The sequence below is a fragment of the Piliocolobus tephrosceles genome, chromosome 2 (genome assembly GCF_002776525.5).
Source record: "Piliocolobus tephrosceles isolate RC106 chromosome 2, ASM277652v3, whole genome shotgun sequence".
Taxonomy (NCBI): domain Eukaryota; kingdom Metazoa; phylum Chordata; class Mammalia; order Primates; family Cercopithecidae; genus Piliocolobus; species Piliocolobus tephrosceles.
Window position 1 is genome coordinate 161,054,681 of NC_045435.1, and position 24,444 is coordinate 161,079,124.

General features: G+C 37.7%; 1 protein-coding gene across 3 annotated transcripts in view; it reads right to left on the reverse strand.

Moving 5' to 3' along the window:
- PIK3CB (phosphatidylinositol-4,5-bisphosphate 3-kinase catalytic subunit beta) overlaps window positions 1–24,444 on the reverse strand; it is a 188,863-nt gene that overhangs the window by 20,954 nt on the left and 143,465 nt on the right. For all 3 annotated transcript variants that reach the window (XM_023187840.1, XM_023187838.1, XM_023187839.1), the window contains 7 exons: window positions 22,841–23,029; window positions 18,430–18,551; window positions 14,684–14,827; window positions 12,717–12,816; window positions 8,528–8,706; window positions 7,591–7,700; window positions 6,082–6,160 (listed from right to left, as the gene is read on the reverse strand). In XM_023187840.1, the coding sequence (XP_023043608.1) occupies window positions 6,082–6,160; window positions 7,591–7,700; window positions 8,528–8,706; window positions 12,717–12,816; window positions 14,684–14,827; window positions 18,430–18,551; window positions 22,841–23,029 (923 nt within the window). The remainder of the gene's footprint in view (window positions 1–6,081; window positions 6,161–7,590; window positions 7,701–8,527; window positions 8,707–12,716; window positions 12,817–14,683; window positions 14,828–18,429; window positions 18,552–22,840; window positions 23,030–24,444) is intronic.

A 24,444-nucleotide genomic window follows, 5' to 3' on the forward strand; every position in this document is an offset into this window, starting at 1 on the left:
GCATTCAATGAAACTGACCTTCAGGAAACTCAAATTTTGAACTTATTACACAAAGATTTAAAAACCCCTATTTTAAACATGTTCAAAGAACTACAGGAAACCATGTCTAAAGAATTATAAGGTTGGGTGCGGTGGCTCACACCTGTAATCCCAGCACTTTGGGAGGCCAAGGCAGGTGGATCACTTGAGGTCAGGAGTTCGAGACCAGCCTGGCCAATATGATAAAACCCTGTCTCTACTAAAAGTACAAAAATTAGCCAGGAGTTTTAGTGGCCGCTTGTCACTGTCCCAGCTACTCGGGAGGCTGAGTTGGAGAATCGCTTGAACCTGGGAGGTGGAGTTTGCAGTGAGCCGATACCGCGCCACTATGCTCCAGCCTGGGCGACAGAGCGAGACTCTATCTCAAAACAAACAAAACAGAAAAAACTGAGAATGATGTATCAACAAAGGAAGACTATCAATAGATAGAAATTATTTGAATGAATCAAACAGAAATTCCAGAGTTGAAAAGGGCAATAACTGAAATTTAAAAATTCACCAGGAAGGCACAACAGCAGATTCCAGCATAATAAAAAATTGGCAAACTTGAGGATAGGTCAATTATCTAATCAGAGAAACAAAAGAAAAAATAATGAAGAAAAAAGAACAGAGCCTTAGAGACCTGTAGAACACCATCAAGCATAGCAATAAATGCATAATGGCAGTTTCAGAAGGAGATAAGAGAGAGGCAGAAAAAATATATGAAAAAATTATGGCCAGAAACTCCCCAAATTCAATGAGAAACAATAATATATATGTCTAGGATGCTCAATTAATTCAAAGTAGAATAAACTCTAATAGAAGTAGGCATATTATAATCGAACTATCAAGAGCCAAAAATAAAGAGAATCTTGAGAGGTACAAGAGAGATATGACTCATCACTTACAAGGATCTTAAATGAGATTAACAGCTGATTTCTCACTAGAAACCAGGGAAGCCAGAAGACAGTGGGATGATGTATTAGACATGCTGAAGGAAAACCTATCAAGTAGCAAAATTCTTATTCAGAAACAAAGGAAAAATTAACACAATCCCAGATAAATGAAAAGAGAGAAAGAACAAAGGTTGGAGGATTCATTCTTCCTGATTTCAAAACTTATTATTAAGTCACAGTAATCAAAACTACACATAGGGACAGACATATAGAATGGAACTTAGATTTCAGAAAAAAACCTTCACATGTATAATCAATTGATTTTTGACATAGATGCCAAGATAATTCAATGAAGAAAGAATAATCTTTTCAACAAATGGTGCTGAGACAACTATATATCTAAATGGAAAAGAATAAAGTTAGATTCCTACCACACACACTATTTAAAAATTAAAGTGAACAAACAACCAGAAAAACATATTTGCAAATAATTTATCTAAGAAGGGTCCAGTATACAAAATATATAAAGAATTCTTAACCTTAACAATAAAAAGACAAATAACCCAATTTACAAATGAGCAGAGGATCTAAATAGACATTTCACCAAAGAAAGTATACAAATAACCAACAAGCACATAAAAGCTGCTCAACAACATTAGTCATTGGGAAAATGCAAATTAAATCCACAATGAGATAACACCTCAAACCCACTAGGGTGGCAATAATAAAAAAAAGATGAACAATAACAAGTGTTGGTGAGAATGAAGAGAAACTGGAACCTTTGTACATTGCTGGTTGGAATGTAAAATGATGCAGGTGTGTGGGAAACAGTTTGATAGTTTCTCAAAAAGTTGAACATAAAGTTAACATCAGTCCCAGTAATTTTAATCCTAGGTATTTACCAAAAGAATTTAAAACACAGATTTACTCAAAAATTGTACACAAATGTCTATAGCATTAATTGTGTACATTTATCTATGTGTTGTTTTATAGCAGTTATCATAATAGCAAAATAGTGAAACCAACCGAAATATTCATTAACTGATGTATGAATATGTGGCACATCCTTGCAAAAGAATATTGCTTGACAATGATTCAAAGAAATGAAATACTGGTCACTGTTAAAACTTGAATACACTTTGAAGCCATTATGCTTAGATAAAGAAGCCCAGTGACAAAGGCCTACATATTGTGTTTCTATTTATATGAAATGTCCAAAAAAGGTACATCTATAGAAAATTAATTAGTGGTTGCCTAGAGTTGGAGCAGTTTCAGGGAGGGGGATGGGGGTAACAGCTAAGGAGTGCAGGGTTTTTGGAGGGTTGATAAAAATGTTGTAAAATTAACTGTGGTGATGGTTGCACAACTCAGAAAATGCATATAACCACTGAAATGTACACTCTAAACCAGTGAATTGTGATATGACAATTATACTGTATCCCAATAATAATAAACAAAACCTCCATACCCAGCTAAACTATTACAAATATTTTTTTTTTTCAGATGGAGTTTTGCTCTTGTTGCCCAGGCTGGAGTGTAATGGCGCCATCTCTACTCACTGAGACCCCCTCTTCCTGAGTTCAAGAGATTCTCCTGCCTCAGCCTCCCAAGTAGTTGGGGCTACAGGGATGTGCCACCATGCCTTGCTAATTTTGTGTTTTTAGTAGAGACGGGGTTTCACCATGTTGGTCAGTCTGGTCTTGAACTCCTGATCTCAGGTGATCCACCCACCTTGGCCTCTCAAAGTGCTGGGATTACAGTTGTGAGCCACCGTGCCCAGCCTTACTCAAGATTGAGGGTAATATAAATTCGTTTTTTGACAAAACCTGGAGTGAGGGAGTATGTTACAAAAAGCAATGGTGAATAAAGAAATCTTTAAAATTGTATATAAGAAATTCTAGTAAAAATTCACCATAACAAATAACTAATATAAGGAGTTGTTAAATATTAGTTAAAATATAAGTGGTAGAATTTTCCTTAAGTACCTATAATGATCAAGAAGACGGCTAAGTTATGGATTAACTTTGGAATTTGTTAAATCAGGATGGGCACGGTGGCTCACGCCTGTAATCCCAACACTTTGGGAGGCCGAAGCGGGCAGATCACCTGAGGTCGGGAGTTCGAGACCAGCCTGACCAACATGGAGAAACCCCATCTCTATTAAAATTACAAAATTAGCCAGGCATGGTGGCACATGCCTATAATCCCAGCTACTTGGGAGGCTGAGCCAGGAGAATCGCTTGAACCCAGGAGGTGGAGGTTGCAGTGAGCCGAGATTATGCCACTGCACTCTGGCCTAGGCAACAAAAGGAAAACTCCTGTCTCAAAAGAAAAAAGAAAAAAGGCCGGGCGCGGTGGCTCAAGCCTGTAATCCCAGCACTTTGGGAGGCTGAGACGGGCAGATCACGAGGTCAGGAGATCGAGACCATCCTGGCTAACCCGGTGAAACCCCGTCTCTACTAAAAAATACAAAAAAACTAGCCGGGCGAAGTGGTGGGCGCCTGTAGTCCCAGCTACTCGGGAGGCTGAGGCAGGAGAATGGCGTAAACTCGGGAGGCGGAGCATGTAGTGAGCGGAGATCCGGCCACTGCACTCCAGCCTGGGTGACAGAGCAAGACTCCGTTTCAAAAAAAAAAAAAAAAAGAATTTACTAAATCAAATATGCAGTCTAAAAACTTAAGAATATTCCCTAAAATAAATAATATAGCATATAAAGATTCTATATAAGAGCTGGGTATGGTGGCACATGTCTGTAATCCCTGTAAACTTCGGAGACCGAGGTGGGAGGAACGCTTGAGGCCAGGAGTTTGAGACCAGACAGAGCAACATAGTGAGAGACTGACTGTCAAAAAAAATTTTTAATGAACCAGGCATGGTGGCATGTGCCTGTAGTCCTAGTTACTCAGGAGGCTGAGGTGAGAGGACTGCTGGTACCCAGGAGTTTGTGACTGCAGTGAGCTATGATTGTGTTACCAAGGAGTCTGTGGCTACAGTGAGCTATGATTATGCCAGTGAACTCAAGCCTGGGTGAGAGTGAGACTCCATCTCTAACAAAAATTTTTTTTAATAAGTAAGAATTTTAAAAGTATTTTATAGAAAGAGAAAATGAAAATTTTAAACCCCTATCAATCCAACAAAAGGAAATGAGAAAAAGGACAAAAACAAGGTTGTAAATATAAAACATACAATAAGATAGTAGAAATAAATAAGTATATAGTAATCACAATAAACAAGTAAAATTTCCTAATAAAATACTTTCATATTGGAGTAAATCCATCCTCACAAAAAAATTCAACTATATGCTATTTACAGGAGATAAATATAAAATGAAATAAAAGTTAAAAATAAAAGATACAAAGGTAAATACTAACCAAAATAAAGCTGGTATACAAATGTCAATTTTGGACAAAACAGACTAAAACAAAATTACTAGGGATTAAGAGGCATATTTCTTAATGATAAAGGAGGGCAGAGAGGCTAAAAGAAACCCAACCTTGTACAGATTTACAAATACAAGATCAATGCTTGAGGCCAGTAGTTTGAGACCAGCCTGGCCAACATGGTGAAACCTCGTCTCTACTAAAAATACAAAAATAAACCAAGCCTGGTGACCCGTGCCTGTAATCCCAGCTACTAGGGAGGCTGAGGTACGAGAATTGCTTGAACCCAGGAGGTTGCAGTGAGCTGAGATCGTGTCACTGCACTCCAGCCTGGGTGACAGAGTAAGACTCTGACTCAAAAAACAAACAAACAAACAAAGATAAAACCAATATAAGATCAAGATAAAAACTGGCAAGATTGCAGGCAGGCAACGACAAATGTCAATTATAATAGGATGTTGTAACATATCTATGAAGTGACAAATCCAAACTGAACTTTAATGAGAATATAGATCTGAACATATACTTGATACAATGACAACACAATAAAATTAGAAATCTTAGATAAACAAAAAAGTATGCCTTTGGAAATTAAACTTTATTTATTTATCTATTTATTTACTGAGATAGGGTCTTGCTCTGTTGCCCAGGGCAGTCTTGAACTCCCGGGTTCAAGCGATCCTCCCACCTTGGCCTTCCAAAATATTAGGATTACAAGCAAGAGCCACTGTATCCAGCTGTAATTTTAAATAGTTCAGGAGTCAATAAGATAAAAATAGAAATTATGAAATATTTAGAATTTATATACAGTTTGATATATTATGAAAGTACATAAATAATTCCATTTTAAAAGTTAAGAGTTCTTTTTTTTCCTTTTTTGAGATAAGTTCTCACTTTGTCACCCAAGCTGGAGTACAGTGGCGTGATCTTGGCTCACTGTAGCCTTGACCACCTGGGCTCAAGAAATCCTCCCTCCTCAGCTCCCAAGTAGCTGGGACTATAGGCACATGCCTATAGTGGCTTATTATTATTATTATTTTTGTAGAGACAGGGTTTCACCATGTTGGCCAGGCTGGTCTCAAACTCCTGACCTCAAGTGATCTGCCCGCCTTGGTCTCCCTAAGTGCTGGGATTACAGGTGTGTACCACCATGCCTAATACTTTATTTTTATACCTTTTATAAAATGCCTTTTCACATCTTTTCCTTATGTTCATTTCTATGGGCTCTTTAAATATTTACCCCCTGTTCTGCTCATTGTGAATACAATTCCTAGTCTGAGGCTTGATTTTATGTTTCCTTTTTTCTGTCACCACACCACAAACTTCTTCTGCTCACTATCTACCCCTATTGACGGTGGCAAGCTAAAAACCTGAGAATGCACCTAAACATTTTCCTCTTTTTTCCCTTGGTAGGTAGAGAAATGAATGTCCCCGGACTAAGTATAAAAAGGCACAGGACTTTCTCTGGCTTTGTCATTGCCATGACCCACAGTACATCTTTCAAAACCATAGGCTGGAATGTAATTCTTGCTGTCTGTCCAAGCCTTATTAAAATTCAAACCTATTCCTTCTTTCTGGAATTTCAGTCACATGTGTAGTTTTAAACTGAAGAAGTTTAGGCAAGACAACATATTTGAAAGTACATTGTAAAGTGCTATATAAATATTATTATGAACAACTACTAAAAATAAGAACAAGAGGGAATGAATTAACAAGAAATTCTAGATATTTTGCTGTGGGAAGACAACAACATTAGACCAAAAAAAAAAAAAAAGACTAGATCTCACCGAAGATCCAAACCAGCTTCTTTCCAGAGTAAATCCATCAAGCGCAACATCTGGAGTGTCAACATATCCTGTCGTAAATCTAAGGGAAACAAAACTGCTTCATTACAAGTGCTTTCCCTTTTATGCCCTGTAACTAATTAATTCAAGACTAACTCAGAATTAACTAAAAACATTAACAAATGCTGTGCTAATATTTTCACTAATTTTATCACAAATATTACACTCTTTGGATAGCATGTCCCTGTGACATTATTTTAGACATTAAATTAAAAGATTTTTTAAAATTGTTTACCATGTGTAAGTTACTGTACTAACTATATGCTGTAATACTGTTTGTATTACACTGTATGTGTATTACATTAATTACATGGCTAATTTTTTCCTTCTTGCTTGCTTTTACAACTACACAGAGAGTTCTTAAGATCACATAAGTAACTGCATCACATTTTGCATACAAAACTGTAATGGTTGGATCTATTATCATGTCTAAGGGTATTTTTGGGGAATAGAGCACATAAAACTAGTGACATCCGCATAATGACATTTGTATGGTCAAGTGACATTAAATGTTAAGCAAAACCCTATGAGTTCTTTGTAAGTTGTAAGCACATATTCCGATAAGCACATTTACTTATGTTATCTCAATTCCTTTTAATAACCCTGACATACAGATGCTATAATTCTCATGGATATGAAAAACCTGAAGCTCAATTAGTTTTCTGTGACTTGTTTGTAGTCACATAACTAACAAGTCACCACTATTGGCTGGTGTGATTACTTCAGAGGCATTTCCTTTACAAATTTTGAGTCTGTCAGGTACTTTCATCAAAATACAAAACAATGGCAGCAAAATCAATATTCCTATCACTGAAACAGGATGTATGAATATATTACTGAAAATATCCTTGCCTGGGCATGGTGGCTCATGCCTGTAAACCCAGCACTTTGAGAGGCTGGGGTGGGTGAATCACTTGAGCTCAGGAGTTCGACACCAGCCTGGTCAACATGGTGAAACCCCATCTTTACAAAAAATACAAAAAGTGAGCCAGGTGTGGCATGTGCCTGTAGTCCCAGCTACTTGGGGGGCTGAGGTGGGATGATCACTTGGGCCTGGGAGGTGGAGGTTGCAGTGAGCCAAGATCGTGCCATTGCACTCCAGCCTGGGTGACAGTGAGACCCTGTCTCAAAAAAAAAAAAAAAAAGGAAAAATAATATCTTGTATTTCAAAAGCTTTTTAATCAAAGGAGTAGGCGCACTTTGTATTTTGTAGGGGGAAACAAAAGAAGGTTCATTAGGACAGTGTATTTAAGTGAATGGTATAAATCATTTTATAAGAGGGAAAAAAGGCATTTAGGACATGCTGAATTTGACTCTATGACCATTAATAGCTACCTTCCTGGCTGCAAACTGTTACACACTTACACTACACATCACCTTTCAGACAAAGCAAAATGGCAACAAATGAAAAATTCTAAGAAATTTGATGATGTTAAAAATCTCAGGACTTACCATCACCATTTTTAAAAATCACTCCAACTGAATCCTCACCAAATACCTTGTTATTGTATACCAGCCACAAAGGCTTCATTTTGGAATCCATGTATTTGCACTTTTCAACACTGAAATCAAGTGGGGAAAATGAGTCAACTTCAGTGTAATGATACAGAAGACTATGATTTTACCAAGATATACTAGGCTTGGGAAAACTCCTCACCTATTCCTTTCAGGTCTGCAGAAGAGTCAGACTTAGAAGAGTCCCACTTGGTAGAAAAGCAACAATGAGGACAGCCTTGGGTGGCATATACTAATGCAAAATAAGCTGGACTCAAAACCCAAGATTCGCTTCTCACCTTCTCTACTTAACATTCCTCCTCTCGTTTCCTTTTATTTGCTTAACTTTACATTATTACATTTAGTGAATAAAAAATTAGAACAAATCATTGGATTAAAATCAGAACTATTTTGAGACCATTCTTAATTTCTTAACAAGGGATTCATTTGAATACTGATAGTATACTGAATACAGATTATTATTTTCCATTATTACTTTTGTAGGGAATGAGAAAGTGAGAAATAAGTTCACTCAAGACAAGATCTCATTCTAAAATAGGAAAATCAATCAGTAAATAATTTACCATAGTTTGCAACATTTTGCTTATTAGGATTGTCAACTCTTAAAAATCAGTAATATAGAAAATAAATTTAATTACATATAATTGAAATATAAATTCATTTGTAATAAGTTTCACTAAATCCACAGGTAAGTTTAGCTGATAAGCATACATCCTATTGAATATAAGCATAGCCTCAGAGAACTTTTAAGATTTTCCTTCCTTAATTATATTCTACTTCTTGAGGCTGACAGCTGACCCTACTACTCCCCTAAGGCAGTGACTTTCTGCTTGTTATTCATAGGAGATTCACTGGGCAAAGTACAGTCACTTACTAGAGTTCTGAGAGGATAACACATGGGTTCAGGGGTGACTGCAGGTCAGAGAGGGCTTCCCGGTAAGCACTCTGTTTTAAACAGGTATGCATGGCCTCCTTCCCTTTGGCTCTGTTTAACTTCACTGCATTCAGTTTGATTAAACTATTTAAAGTTTTTAACTTATTGAGTGCTTCAACCTGAAAAATAAGTTCCCCACACCAAAAATTCATTTGACTAAAAGCAATATAATATCATGTGATCACATCAATCAATAACACCTGCTCCCAACACAGACTCACAAACATACACACATAACCAGCTGAAGTAAAAATAGTATCTGACTTACGAAAAGCATTTTACATACAATAAACAATTTATTTTTAACAGTTGTTATAGCATCATTTTCACACTTTCTTTAAACCTTTTCTTAAACAAAATCTTACAAATTCGAGAAAAGCAGACTTAGATTATGGGTACTTAAGATAAATGTGGGCCAGGTGCACACTATGGGTACTTAAGAAGATAAATGTGGCCCAGCACTTTGGGAGGCTGAGGCAGGTGGATCACTTGAGGTCAGGAGTTTGAGACTAGCCTGGGCAACATGGTGAAACTCCATCTCTACAAAAAAAAAATACAAAAATTTGCCAGGCATGGTGGCACTTGCCTGTAATCCCAGCTACTCGGGAGGCTGAGGCATAAGAATCGCTTTAATCTGAGGCGGAGGTTGCAGTGAGCCAAGATTAAACCATTGCAGCACTCCAGCCTGGGTAAGAGAGTGAGAAACTGTCTCAAAAAAAAAAAAAAAGAAAGAAAAATATGAAACAAACTATTCAATATTCTGTAATTCATTGTAGAGTAGAATTTGAGACATCACTAACCTAAACCAGTCCATTTGGCCAACTTCATAGTATAAGAGAAAAACCTATGTAGAAGTAACTCTAAGGTTCTTGCTATTCAACCTTAATATCTACTTCTTGTCATCACTCTTGTATGATATTTCAATATATTCTATCTCCATTAACAGAATAGCTAGAAATAATTATTTTATAATAAAGTAAGTGTGAATACAGACATACTATTGGTTATTCAAATCTAAATTACTTGTTTTTATAATAACTATGGCCATCAAAATTTATGCAAGTAAAAAAAAAAAAAACTTATGCAAGTAGTACAAGGTGTATCAACAATGGCCAACTAAATCAAAACCATTACATTTAAAATTCAACTTTAGGCTGGGAGCAATGGCTCACATCTGTAATCCCAGCACTTTGGGAAGCTGAGGCAAGTGGATCAGTTGAGGCCAGGAGTTCAAGACCAGCCTGGCCAACATGGACCCCCTATCTAGTAAAAATACAAAAATTAGCCAGACATGGTGGTGTGCACCTGTAATCCCAGCTACTCAGGAGGCTGAGGCAGGAGAATCACTGGAACCCGGGAGCTGGAGGCTACAGTGAGCCAAAATCGCACCACTGCACTCTCTAGCATGGGCAACAGAGTGAGACTATGTCTCAAAAAATAAATAAATAAGGGTCAGGTGCAGTGGCTCACGCCTGTAATCCCAGTACTTTGGGAGGCTGAAGTGGTTGGATCACTTGAGGTCAGGAGTTCAAGACGAGCCTGGCCAATGTGGCGAAACCTCCTCTCTACTAAAAATACAAAAATTAGCCGAGTGTGGTGGCACACACCTGTAATCTCAGCTACTAGGGAGGCTGAGGCAAGAGAATTGATTGAACCTGGAAGGCAGAGATTGAACCTGGAAGGCTGAGGGTCTTTTATGTCATATTATGTAAAATTCATAACAACCTCAGCCACGCATAAAGAAGGAGCACCTTATTTTATGAGTGTATCATTAAAACTGGAAAAAACAAATGTTAAAAATAGAATTAAAAAGTATACAGTATGTAACAAGCATACAAAATATGTATACCACGAATATAAACAATGTGGCTTGAAATTCCATGAACAAGAGATTTAATTTATAACATATTTTCATTTTTAAACTCTGCTTCTATGCAAGGAAACCACTAAGACTATGTAGGGATATGAATTCAAGCATGCAGTTTCCACAGAGGCTGAGACCTTGCTCGCAGGAAACTAGGAAGGACCTATGCAGCTTGATGATAAAATTGAGATGACTGAAACTTGCCAAGTTAGCCATCTGTTAAAACCACAGATCACTCTACTTCTCAACAGTTTCAGGAGCCGTACAAACACTGGTGACAAGGCAACCAGATAAAAACTGGGCTAAGCAAAGATGAACTTTTTACAAGTATTTGAAATTTGAAACTTCTTCCATGTCTGTACAGTTGAAAGTTTTCACGCTCCATCAACAATTAGTGTTGATATCCACACTTCCTGGAACAGTGTCCTGAATACCTCATGGCCATAAGTCTAATACTTGAAGTGTTTCAACACCTTGTTCTTTTATAAGTTTATAGTAATAACAAGAACTGCTATGTACAGGATAAAGTCTTCCTCTCACAATTCATCAATAAAAAAAAAAAAAAAGAAAAGAAAAACAGGAGTAAGAATAATTTGTGCATACATACATCATCTTTTTATTGTCTCTAACATCAAGCTGAGGCTTCAAGAAATGTGCAGTGTGGAAACTGGTTATATGATGACATTAAGCAAGTTATGACTACATACGTCCTAATAGGCTTTGGCAGAAAATTTGAATTTTACTCATAGTGCAATGAAAAAGTATTGAAGGGATTTTAAAAGCGATTTTAAAAGGGAAATGATGTAATACAATCTACTTACTTTTTTTCTTTTTTTGAGACAAGGTCTTGCTCTGTTGCCCAGGCTAGGGTGTAGTGCTACAGTCAAATCATAGCTCACTGCAACCTCAAATTCCTGGGCTCAAGCAATCCTCCCACCTCAGCCTCTCAAGTAGCTGGGACTATAGTTGCAAGCCACCTTCTAATTTTTTCTAGAGATAGGTCTCACTATGTTGTGCAGGTTAGTCTCAAACTTCTGGGCTCAAGTGATCCTCCCACCTTAGCCTTTCAAAGTGCTGGGTTTTCAGGTGTGAGCCACTGCATGTGGCCACAGTCTACATTTTTAAAGGGTCACTTTATCTTCTGTGTACAGAATGTGGGGGGACATGTAGGAAGGGAAACAGGGGGCACAATTTAGGAAGTTAATGAAGAAGTCCAGTGGAAAAAGAATAGTAGCTTGGACTAGGATGATAGCCATAAACACAAGGGAAATGGGCAGAGATGTGAGATATATTTCAAGGTTCTATAAAATTCAGAGGATTAATCATATTGATTCCATGTTGTTGTGAAGAATAAATGACCCATAATAAGTGATGAATAAACATTAGCTATTATTACCATCATTAATGGGCTTTTCAAAAGGAAGGGATCAGAAAAAGTTTTTAACATCATGAAAAATCCTAAATATTAAAAACACCTAACGGAAGCCTATGAGAGTTCTTCTGGCAATGCAAAGGAATTAGAAAAGAGTAGTTTAACTGGATATCAGGAATCTGATATAAAAATAGGGTGAGGCAGCCGGGTACAGTGGCTCACACATGTAACCCCAGCACTTTGGGAGGCCGAGGCAGGCAGATCACGAGGTCAAGAGTTCGAGACCAGCCTGGCCAACATGCTGAAACCCTGTCTCTACTAAAAATACAAAAAATTAAAAACCCCATCTCTACTAAAGATACAAAAAATTAGCTGGGCATGGTGGCACATGCCTGTAGTCTCAGCTATTCGGGAGGCTGAGGCAGGAGAATCGCTCGAACCCGGGAGGTGGAGGTTGCGGTGAGCTGAGACAGTGCCATTACACTCCAGCCTGGGCAACAGAGCGAGACTCCATTTCAAAAAAAAAAAAGGGCGGGGGTGGGGTGGGGCTGGGCATGGTGGTTCACATCTGCATTTCTTAGCACTTTGGGATTAATATAGAATATATTAGGAATTCCGAGTAATTATTTTTCAGGTAGCATTCAGTTAATATTTTTCTGCTAAGTTCATCAAAACTTCACTTTTTGACCTAAATTTTGATAAAAGAATGTATTAATCCAGTTGTTTGTTACTGAGACTTCTATGAAATAAATGTGGTGGGAGAAATGGCATTTGATAAAACTGATCAAACACCATGTATCAAATTGAACATGAAGATTAAAACAAGCTGATATTCATGCTTTAAATGTTGTCTGTCAAAAAAAGAAAAAATGAATAAACAAAATAGCTGATACCTGCTTAGAAAGCACTTTCATGTGCCCCACACTTCCCCGGCAGTATGCTTCAAGGATGACACCAAATTGTACTGAGACAGCAGGAATGTGCACTTCTGACCTGCAGAAAGTTAATGATATCCAAACAGTTTGTTTATCAAACACTTCAGATCACCGAATAAATACTGACTTCTTTATTCTACAAAAAATAAACTTATGATGGCACGGTCATTGTGTGCATTATTATTATTTCCTTAGTCGCTTCCTTTTTTGAGACAGCCTCACTCTGTTGCCCAGGCTGGAGTGCACTGGTGTGATCTCGGCTCACTGCAACCTCCACCCACCAGGTTCAAGCTTGCCAAAAATAAAAACGTGTAGCTAGATGTCACTAGGTGACTAGGTTCTAGCCAACAGGATGCAAGATGAAGTGATGTGCACAAAAAATGAGTCCTGGACTTAGAAGGAAATGCTGGTCCCTCCCCTTCCCTGCTCTCCCCATTTCTGGCTGGAATGTGGATGGGGTGGCCAGCCCCTTCATACTTGCGATTCTCCTGCCTCAGCTTCCCAAGTAGCTGGGATTATAGGCATGCGCCACCATGCCTGGCTAATTTTGTATTTTTAGTAGAGACAGGGTTTTGCCATGTGGCCAGGCTGGTCTAAACTCCTGGCCTCAAGTGATCCACCTGCCTTGGCCTCCCAAAGTGCTGGAATTATAGGCGTGAGCCACCATATCTGGCTATTTTGTGCATAATTATTAGTGAGATGGGTCAACTTTCCAATTTGTTAAACTTCAAAGTTCAAAAGCTATGATATTCTATAATTAGTTAATTCTTTACTCCAAGAAATCTAAAATGTGTACATCTTACCTGATTTGCTTTTTGTAGGGGTAAGGCAGTCTTACCAATTTAAAGACAATAGGCTGAAACAGGTATCTATGAAGTCTGACTGGTATTAAATAATTGACTAAAGCCCTGATTAGCATCTATTCTAATTTTTTTCTCACTTAAAGAATGATGTACATATTTGAAAAAGGAAGGAATACTTATTTTGTTATTCCCTGAGGGGTTTAAAAACTAAGACTGAATGAATGAGAAAAGACAAGTTAAAAATAAGAAAAGGTTCTAGAACAACACAAGGAAGTAAAAAAAGAGTGGAAAAAAATATGAATAAGAAAACCATATTCAGAAATAAAACTAAAATTAAGAGCACATTATAGAGCTTATTGCCTTTGAGAAGCTCAGCAAAGAGAAAAGAAGAAAAGAAAAGAAGGAAGGAGAAAGAGAGAAAGAAAGAAAGAAAAAAGGTAGTTTTTTTTTAAATTTCTGGTAAGCATTAGTTTCAGTACTATGAAGTCTAGATTGGGAGGGAAAAAAAATGTCTGAGTACAGAGTCAGAAATGAGAAATATATTAATACAATTTCCTTAGAAAACAAAGGAATAACTTTAGTTCTCATTCCTGATTTTACTCTTATATGAACTTGGTGAAGTAAGGTTCATGTACTTCTTACCTACTTAATAAAGAAACTGAACAAAATTGCTGCCATTATAGTAAACCTTTACCTTCACTCAATAACACTAGTAATGACAGTACCACCCACAGCTTTCTAGAAGAAATAAATAGGTCTGCATTCAGCCCAAATATATTAAGACAGTAAGTACACTTTACTGGAAAATAGCAATACATTATTAATTTCAGTTAAAAAGCAAGCAGGTAGAAACAGAAAAAAAAAAAAAAAGGAAGGAAGGAAGAAATAAAGAAGAAATCAAGCAGGCATGGAGGGACACATAAGGGTCTTGGACACTTTGTTAAATCCTGAAAATCAAGAGTGCAGGTATCAAGAAACAGGAGAAGGCACCAAAACCATATAAATGTTATTATAAATTGTTCAGAAAAAAACTAAAGCATCTATTTTTCTATTAAATATATTATGCTGGTTTATAGTTACTAAAGCACCTGGTGGGCTCAAATTAAAATATAAAAGACTTACCTAAGATGCCAAAATAGAAACTGCCCTATCCTCCGATTACCAAGTGCTCTTTCTAATAGGAATCTAGAGAGGGCACAATCAAGAAAAGGCTCATATTTTAAAACTTGCACCAGTTGTAAAAGATACTGAGAAAGTTCTTCATCACTGAAAGAAACAAAAGACACAGTGAGTAACCAAACAACCTGTGCCAGAAAAAGATCCCTCCCTATCAAACTATCAAATGTGAACTTGTTGAAACACAATGGTTCTTTTGGGCCAGGCTTGTTACATGCTTGCCTTCACTGTACCACTCTTACAACATCACAAAAAAACTGAAGATTTCAGATGGGAAAAGGGGAGTGAAGAGGGTCAAAGAACAGATACTAGATATATTTTAATCACATGAATTAGATTGTGATATGGTCTGGCTTTTGTCCCTACCCAAATCTCACCTTGAATTATAATCCCTGTAATTCTCACGTGTCAAAGGAGCATGCTGGTGGGAGGTGATTATTGTGGCCCTCCATGCTATTCTCATGACAGTGAGTGAGTTCTCATGAGATCTGATGGCTTCACAAGTGGTGGTTTCCCCTGCTCTTTCTCTTTTCCTGTCACCTTGTGAAGATGGTACTTGCTTCCCCTTCACCTTCTACCATAATTTTAAGTTTCGTGAGGCCTTCCTAGCCATGTGGAACTGTGAATCAATTAAACCTCTTTCCTTTATAAATTACCCAGTCTCAGGTATTTCTTTATAATGGTGTGAAAATGGACTACTACAGATTGTTAAAAATTCATGACTGTATTTTCAGTCAGCTAAGAGTTACCAAAAATACTAGGTACTTTAATACTGATTTCTGATCATGCTAAAAAGTTTGTGCTTACTCAAACAATTATTTTTAAAATAAAAATTCCACCAGTACTTTCACAATTTATTTTCCTTTGCTGTCATTCGGGTTAAGTAAGTCCTCCCAGATAACCAAAGTACAATTAAAATCTTAACTTCAAAGAGTGTGAAGGATGAGAAAGTGAATACATTTATAAGTGGGAACTGATCATTGAAATAATATAACAGAAAACATTGTAATTAACTGAGCTGAATTAATTAAGGTTAGTGGTTCTCTATTTTGTGTCAATCTCCAAACCATTCACCTATAAACACACTCCCATCAGAGGCAATTCTACCAGTATAAAGTATGAAGCTCAAGTGCCCCAAGTGCTCCACTTACTCTCCATAGTCTTGGGTAATAAATGGTTAAGAAATTAGTTAGTCTAAGGCAGATATCTGGGATTGAAACCCAGGGCACTATATACCAAAACCAAAAACTCATAACCGAAAATTTCACAATAGAAAAACCACCAGAATTAGCTACATGGAATACACGGATCACAGATATCTCCTCAGAGGGATCAATACACTTAAGAAAAACACTTGGCTCAGCCCAAGGAGAACCAGGTAGCACCTCCACAAAAGGTCTCCAATGCAAACTTAAAGAGATGGTGAAGCAACTGGGAATTCATTTTTTAACCAACTACCTATAATACAATCTTGATTAGGTTTATTGTAAAATTCATGCCCATTATATAACCTATAAATAGTGTAAAAAATAGAAAGTATAGCAATAGAAGGAGTTTCCTCTTCTCTCACACTTCTAATTTCACTCCCCAGAAATAAGCACTATTGGTGAGTCTGTGTAATTTCTTTTGGCTATTACACAGCTTAAAACATACAAAATTTTAAAAAGAAAAAAGGATCATAGTATCTATACTATTTTGTGGGCTTTTATTTTTCAAAAACGATGAAGTACATAAGCCTCATTTCTGAAGTTAGAAAGAAAATGGATAAACTTCATTGTCTGAGACAGTCATTTCTTCAGTGAATCTCTGATTCTCACAAATGCACCAACCAAGGGAGACTACAAGCATGTTCACTGAAGCATTATTTATAATAGGGAAATGTGGAGAAAACTTAGATGTTCCTTAATAGGGAATAAATTAAATAAGATATATCCCTATGACAGAATATTACACAGTAGTGAAAGGAATAAACAACATTTAAACATAATGGGAGAGACTAACCTTAAAAACCTAATACTGAATTTTTATTTTTATTTATTTATGTATTTGCATTTTATTTTTTGAGACACGGTCTCACTCTGTCACCCAGGCTTGAGTGTAGTGGCACCATCTCAGCTCCTGCAACCTCCGCCTCCAGGACTCAAGTGATCCTCCCACCTCAGCCTCCCAAGTAGCTGGGACCACAGGTGTGCACCTCCACGCCCAGTTTAATGTCTCTGTATTTTTGGTAAAGATGGGGCTTAACCATGTTGCCCAGGCTGGTCTCAAACTGCTGGGCTCATCGATCTGCCTACGTTTGTCTCCCATAGTGATGGGATTATAGGTGTGAGCCACCACACCTGGCTGAATGTTTTTTTTTTTTTTGGAGACGAAGTCTTGCTCTTTCGACCAGGCTGGAGTGCGGTGGCACGATCTCAGCCCACTGCAACCTCTGTCTCCTGGGTTCAAGTGATTCTTCTGCCTCAGCCTCCTGAGTAGCTAGGATTACAGGCGCTGGCCACCATTCCTGGCTAATTATTTTTATTTTTAGTAGAGATGGGGTTTCACCATGTTGGCCAGGCTGGTCTCAAACTCCCGACCTCAAGTGATCTGCCCGCCTCGGCCTCCCAAAGTGCAGGGATTACAGGCATAAGCCACCACACCCAGCCGTCTGGATGAATTTTTAAAAAGCAAGATATAAACTAACGCATATGGCAAGACACATTTGTGCAATAACAATTCCATGTCTATATTTTCATAGATATATATGAAACAGAAAAATGTGATATAGAAGCATACACACCAAATTCATGATAATGAATGGGAAGGAAGAGAAGTAATCAAGACTGGATAAGGAAACTATGAGGACTTCAACTTTAACTGTAATGTATTTGCTTAAAAAAAATATATATATATATATATATATATTTAACTCATGACAAAAATTAACATTTCTTAATTCTGGAGGGTGGATAGACTGTGTGAAGAAAAGGGGTAACACAGCAGGCTTGGCTGCTATCCTCTAACAAGTCTGCTTATAGGATTGGCCCATGGCTAGCATCTGGGAATTAAGATTTCAGAAGGGTTCCCACCATCCTCCTAATTGATAAGAGTAGCTCACTGCACCTAAACTATTTGTGCACACAATGGTTTATGTTGTATATCCACTTTACTGCTGGGAGTATAGAAATCTGGTACATGCTAGGCAGAGGGTGCTTATGTGATAGCTGCCAGTAAAAACCCTGGCCACCAGGTCTCTAACAAGCTTCTCTTGCAGACTTGTATTATCACAACTCCTGAGAGAATTAGAAGTGTTCAGGGTGACTTTACTGGAAAAGAACTCTTACAAGCTTATGCATGCCTGGTTTCCTCATGACTTCACTCCATGAACCTTTTTCCCTCCTTAAATTTTGCTCTGTATCCTTTTGCTGCAATAAATTATATCTGTAAGTGACTATGTGCTGAGTTCTGAGTCCTCCTAGTGAGTCATCAAACCTGAGGGTGATCTTGAGGACTTTCTGACCCAGTAAGCTTTTGCTTTTTTTCTAGTATAAACATTGAGTGGGGGACACGGCAGGAGGACACGAGCAAATGCTTTGAACTGTGAATAATTCTGAGCCCTTTTCTTTCTTATGAGACATCAAGGAGACACTCTCGTCCCAAACCCACCCAAGTTATTCCTTTCCCCAAAAAAAACCACCTGCAGAAGATACCTCATCTGTCGCAGGCAGCCTACAGCATATTCTCGAACGTACTGGTCTGGATAGTTGAAATCCAGAAGCTCTAGGGCCTCCCGGGGGGGCAGTTTAGGCCAAATCTGAAGCAGCGCCTGAAGCTGTTTAAAAAATGAAACTGGTTCAGAAATAATGGGGGACAAAAGTAATCTAATTTTCCTTGACACACAGGAGCACCGAGATAGGTCAAAAGAAGGCAAAGCACACTTTTAATTATTGATGCCTCAAAAATCCATTCCTGTTAATACAGACTAATAAAGGTTATTTTTGTTGTTGAAACATTCTATTGATAAGTTTGAAAAGCTATGAAGTACTTACCCCCAATAATTTTATGAGTGAGAGAGAAAAAAATGTTGAATTTGTAGCCTTCCTAAAGCTCAACCCCATCTGATAAAATCTTATTCCTTAGTATTTAATTTCTCTCATTGTATTTTCCTGGGTATCACATAAACACCATTGACATCAATGTCATGGAAGGTATATGATATGTATGCAAGATCAGTGCTATAAACTATGGCAAATAGATGGCAGTGATTAGAGGATTTTCTTTCAATTGATTGCTCAAAGTCATATTGGGAGAGGAGGCCTGCAAGCTTGTTGACTATCTTGTGGATGTTAAGTGTGATTCTCAGACCAATTAAGCTTTGAGAATTCAGTAAAACAGTTTATATTTTATTACTTAATTCTACAAGTTATTCAACCTATTGTTAACTATGCCAAGCCCTCCCCAAAAAGTCAACAATATCTAAATGAGAATCTATCAGCTAAGTTAAAAGGAATTTTCTCATATCAAGCAAAAGTAAATAAAAGTTAACTAAAGGTAATTTTTTAAAAATTAGCTTAATTTTTTCAGTTGTTTTACATTTTAAAAATATTTTTGGGAAAACAATACTTTTGAATGATTTTTTAAAATTTAATTTCTCTATTATTAGTATATATTTATATAAACTTAACTTATTTTTTGAGACAGAGTTTCACTCTTGATACCCAGGCTGGAGTACAACAGTGCAATCATGGTTCACTACAACCTCCCCCTCCCGGATTCAAGCGATTCTCCTGCCTCAGCCTCCCGAGTAGCTGGAATTACAGGCACCCGCCACCATGCCCGGTTAATTTTTTTTTTTTTTTTTTGAGATAGGGTTTCACCATTTTGGCCAGGCTGTTCTCAGACTCCTGACCTCAGGTGATCCACCCACCTTAGCCTTGCAAAGTGATGGGATTACAGGCGTGAGCCACTGCACTCAGCATAAATTGTTAATTTATATATGTAATTTGATACATTACAATTCACCTATGTGAATAAATTACATAGTTACTTAGCAAATATAGTGAAATGCTAATTTTTAAATTTTAACTTTTTTTTTTTTTAAAGAGACAGGGTCTCATTCTGTTGTCCAGCCTGGAGTGCAGTGGCACCATCACAGCTCACTGCAGCCTTGAACTCCTGGGTAAAAGCGATCCTCCCAACTTAGCGTCCTCAGTAGCCAGGACTATAGGCACACGCCACCATGCCGAGCTAATTTTATTTCATTTATTTATTTTTGTAGAGATAGGGTCTCGCTATGTTGCTGGTCTCAAATTCCTAGCCTCAAGTGATCTTCCCGCCTCTGCTTCCCGAAGTGCTGGGATTACAGGCTTGAGTCACCACACCCAGCCTAAATTTTAACTTTAAACTTAAGTTATTCTTAGCTATTCTTAACCCTATATTGAATAAAGCTTGCTCTTTTTTATGTATAAAGCACAGATACACATACAGTACATGAACAGATGTATCATGTATCGATAGAATCAAAATCTCATGGGTTATTGGGGGGAAAATAGTCTATAAAAGCTCCTATGGGTTATTGGGGGGAAAATAGTCTATAAAAGCTCCTAAGGGTATAGTGATGAAAACAGGTTCAGAAATAACTGGTGTAAAGTCATAAAGCACCAACCTCATCCCCACTTTTTCTCACTAACAGAGCCCCCCTTCCTGCTTTGCCCAAGGCCCTAATGGACCAGCAGTCTTCTTTATGGGCAGAAGAGTTGGGAAGAGACCATTTCCTGAGGTTTTGAAATAGTAGTAATAAAAAAAACCCCTCATCTCTCCAGTTAATACTTGGAAAACACTGCCCATAAATAACACTGAAAAGGAGAGATAAGATTACATAATACTAGAGGCTCAGCAATGTTGTGGTTAAAAACAACTTAACCATTGGAAAGTAATGACTTTGGTAAGATTATTTATAATTATTAAAAATTAAATCATGTAAGTGTAAAATTACATAAATTGCCAAAAACTCACCAAATCTCTCTATAAGACAGCTTTTAAGAGTACAGCAAGAAATTCTTTCCATTGTGATTCTAATGAAATAATAATATGATGTATTTCTTAGACATGCACTCAGCACTAGACACTATCCAAAAGAAACAGGCAAATGTGTCAAGTAAAAAAATGCTTAGATCTTGTTTTCCATTACTGAAGGTTCATGGAAAACGAATCCTGAATTTAGATAATACATGAGTGGCTAGAAGACAATAACTATTCTACAGCAATTAAAATAAAATAGTTCCTTTTCAGTCTAATTTGGTCTAAGGTGGAAACAAGTTTAAGCGAAGTACACACAATAATGTAATTATATAACACGTTTCCAAAGATGAATTGATTGATTGATTGATTGGAGACAGGTCTCCCTCTGTCACCCAGGCTAGAATACAATGGCACAATCTCACCTCACTGCAACCTCAGACTCCTGGGCTCAAATGATCCTCCAGCCTCAGCCTCCTGAGTAGCTGGAACAGACGTGCACCACCACGTCCAGCTAATTTTTGTATTTGTTGTAGAGACAAGGTTTCGCTGTGTTGCCCAGGCTGGTCTCAAATTGCTGAGCTGGTCTGAACCTCCTGATCTGCCCACCTCAGCCTCCCAAAGTGGTAGGATTACAGACATGAGCCACAGACCCCAGCCATTTTATTTTTTTGAGACAAGGTCTCACTCTGTTGCCCCAGGTAGAGTGCAATGACATTTGGCTCACTGCAGCCTCAACCTCCCAGATTCAAACAATCCTCCCATTTCAGCCTGTCAAGCAGCTAGGACCACAGGCACATGCTACCATGTCCAGCTACTTTTTGTATTTTTTGTAGAGACAGGGTTTCGCCATGTTGCCCAGGCTGGTCTGGAACTCCTGAGCTCAAGCGATCCACCTGCCTTGGCCTCCCAAAGTGCTGGGACTACAGGTGTGTGTTACCATGCCTGGCTCCAAAGATCTTTAGACACTAAAAGTGAACACAAAAGAAATCCTTTCTACACTTAATTTGAGAAGTGAAACAATAAATCCAAAGATTTTTAAAATGCATATAATTAAGATAAATCTGTATTTCTTCACTAAATTTTTAGTCACTACAGATTTCCTAAGACTACATACTAGAGAGATTCACTGAACTTAAATAAGTAACATGAAAAAAATTTGGTTATTTTAGTAGAGCAAATTTATTTGTTCTGATCAAAAAAATCATTTCAAGGGCCTTCTATTGAGCACTGGTGGGTTGTTTGAATTGAATAAATGCCAGTACTTTTTGGCAGGGTCTTCAAAACTAAATCAAGGAACTACAATTTGGTAGTTTTTTGAAGCGAAATGGACTTTTTTCTATTCTGCCAAAAGGCATACATTCAGCAATACTGGACAACTGAAATGAATGTTAAAATTGACCTGAATGATATATTATCTAAAACATTATTTATTCTCTGTAATAGATGTAATTTTCAAACAATGGACATTCATTCTAGAACAGGCATTGCAAAAGAGTCTAAAAATTTAAAAATCTTGAGTTCACTGATGAAGCTGGTAGAAGGAACCCAGGTCTCGGCAAGTGGTACTTTTGATAGATAATTATCCCAAGATCAATGTTTCAATGAGATTTTTAAATACTGGAAATATTCTGGTCCACTGCTTAGAGTATAAGAGTTTAAAGCGTGGCCGGGCGCAGTGGCTCAAGCCTGTAATCCTAGCACTTTGGGAGGCCGAGACGGGCGGATCACGAGGTCAGGAGATCGAGACCATCCTGGCTAACACAGTGAAACCCCGTCTCTACTAAAAAATACAAAAAACTAGCCGGGCGAGGTGGCGGGCGCCTGTAGTCCCAGCTACTCAGGAGGCTGAGGCAGGAGAATGGCGTAAACCCAGGAGGCAGAGCTTGCAGTGAGCTGAGATCCAGCCACTGCACTCCAGCCCGGGCGACAGAGCGAGACTACTCCGTCTCAAAAAAAAAAAAAAAGAGTTTAAAGTCGCAAAATTTCTCCTGCTTAAATTATCCTAGCTATGAAAATACACCTATGAGAAAAGGATACTTCATGTGAATCCAACCAAGTACCATACACCCAAAAAAAGTTACAGAAACGATCTTTTGTTACCTGAGCAACATCCTCAAGTTTATTCCACTTGATTGACAGTAGTAATTTTGGCAGTGATTGTGGGAAAATCTCTCGGCAGTCTTGTCGCAAAGTCCAAATAAGATCCATTTCATTTTCACACAGTTGAGACAAGGGATCCCTGTCCAAGATTTCTTTCAATACAGGAAGAAACTTTTTTCCACCTCGACTCTATGAAAGTAAAATGCTCATTATAGAACTTAATTGTGCAAACGCCACTGGCAAACATTCAGTAAATTTATATACATTTATATATAATAAATGAATCTAAGTACGTGAGATACAAAAATATAACTCCATTAAAAAAAGGCAGATCCTTTAATAATTTCTAAGCTAAGGATGATGAGATTCTCAAAATAGTTTCTAAAAATCTAAAAATGTAAACTGTGTAAACACTGGGTGGCAGTATTGCTTTTTAGATGAAAATCCAAGTCAGGCCAGGCAAGGTGGCTCACGCCTGCAATCCCAACACTTTGGGAGGCCAACGCGGGTGGACTGCCTGAGTTCAGGAGTTTGAGACTAGCCTGGGCAACATGGTGAAAACCTGTCTCTACAAAAAATACAAAATACAAAAAAACAAAAAAATTAGCCGGGCGTAGTGGTGCATGCCTGTAGTCCCAGGTACTCAGGAGGTTGAGGCAGGAGAATCACTTGAGCCTGGGAGGCAGAGGCTGCAGTGAGCTGAGATTGTACCACTGCATTCCAGTTTGGGTGACAGAGCAAGACCCTGTCTCAAAAACGATAAAAACAAACAAACAAACAAACAAACACCCGCAACCAAGTCATTTACTCTTTGAACTGAGTTTCTTTAATTTTCAAATTCTATAAACAAAAAACATAGAAAGTTAAAAACAAAAGTAAAGCCTTCTTGGCTTGTGCCTTGACTCGAAAGCCTAAATTACGAATCAAATGTTGGCTAAAACTAAACATGGCAAAAATACAGTTCTCTCATTTTCCTTCCCAATTCCTACAATCAAATATACTAAAAAAAGAATATAGCCTATGTTGTTTTGGATCCAGACTCTCTGAAATCCACTAACATTAAAAGAAAGAGGTGTGTGGAGCCATGCTTACATCAAAACTATACCACTTTAATCAAAACATATTTTCCCTAAAAATCTCTTTCCAAAATCATCTGAGAAGATCCTGTAAGGATTTATATTCTAATATTATTTTATACCTGACATTATTTTAACTGGGATTTCAAATGAACATGAAAATAAATAGAATATATCATATTACTGGTTTCAAAAGTAATCCAATTCAAAACAGCATACAGCTAGAATGGAAATACTAAGTATAATTTTATCAAGTAAGAGAAGTGACTTTTGGACATTGTCTTTCAAGGAGACACATTACTGAGAAGAAAACAGACCAAAGACAGATCATAACCAAAGTTGTTTAACTTTGTTAAATGAAGTTGAAAGTTGGCCGGGCGCGGTGGCTCAAGCCTGTAATCCCAGCACTTTGGGAGGCCGAGAGGGGTGGATCACGAGGTCAGGAGATCAAGACCATCCTGGCTAACACGGTGAAACCCTGTCTCTACTAAAAAATACAAAAAAAAACTAGCCGGGCGAGGTGGCGGG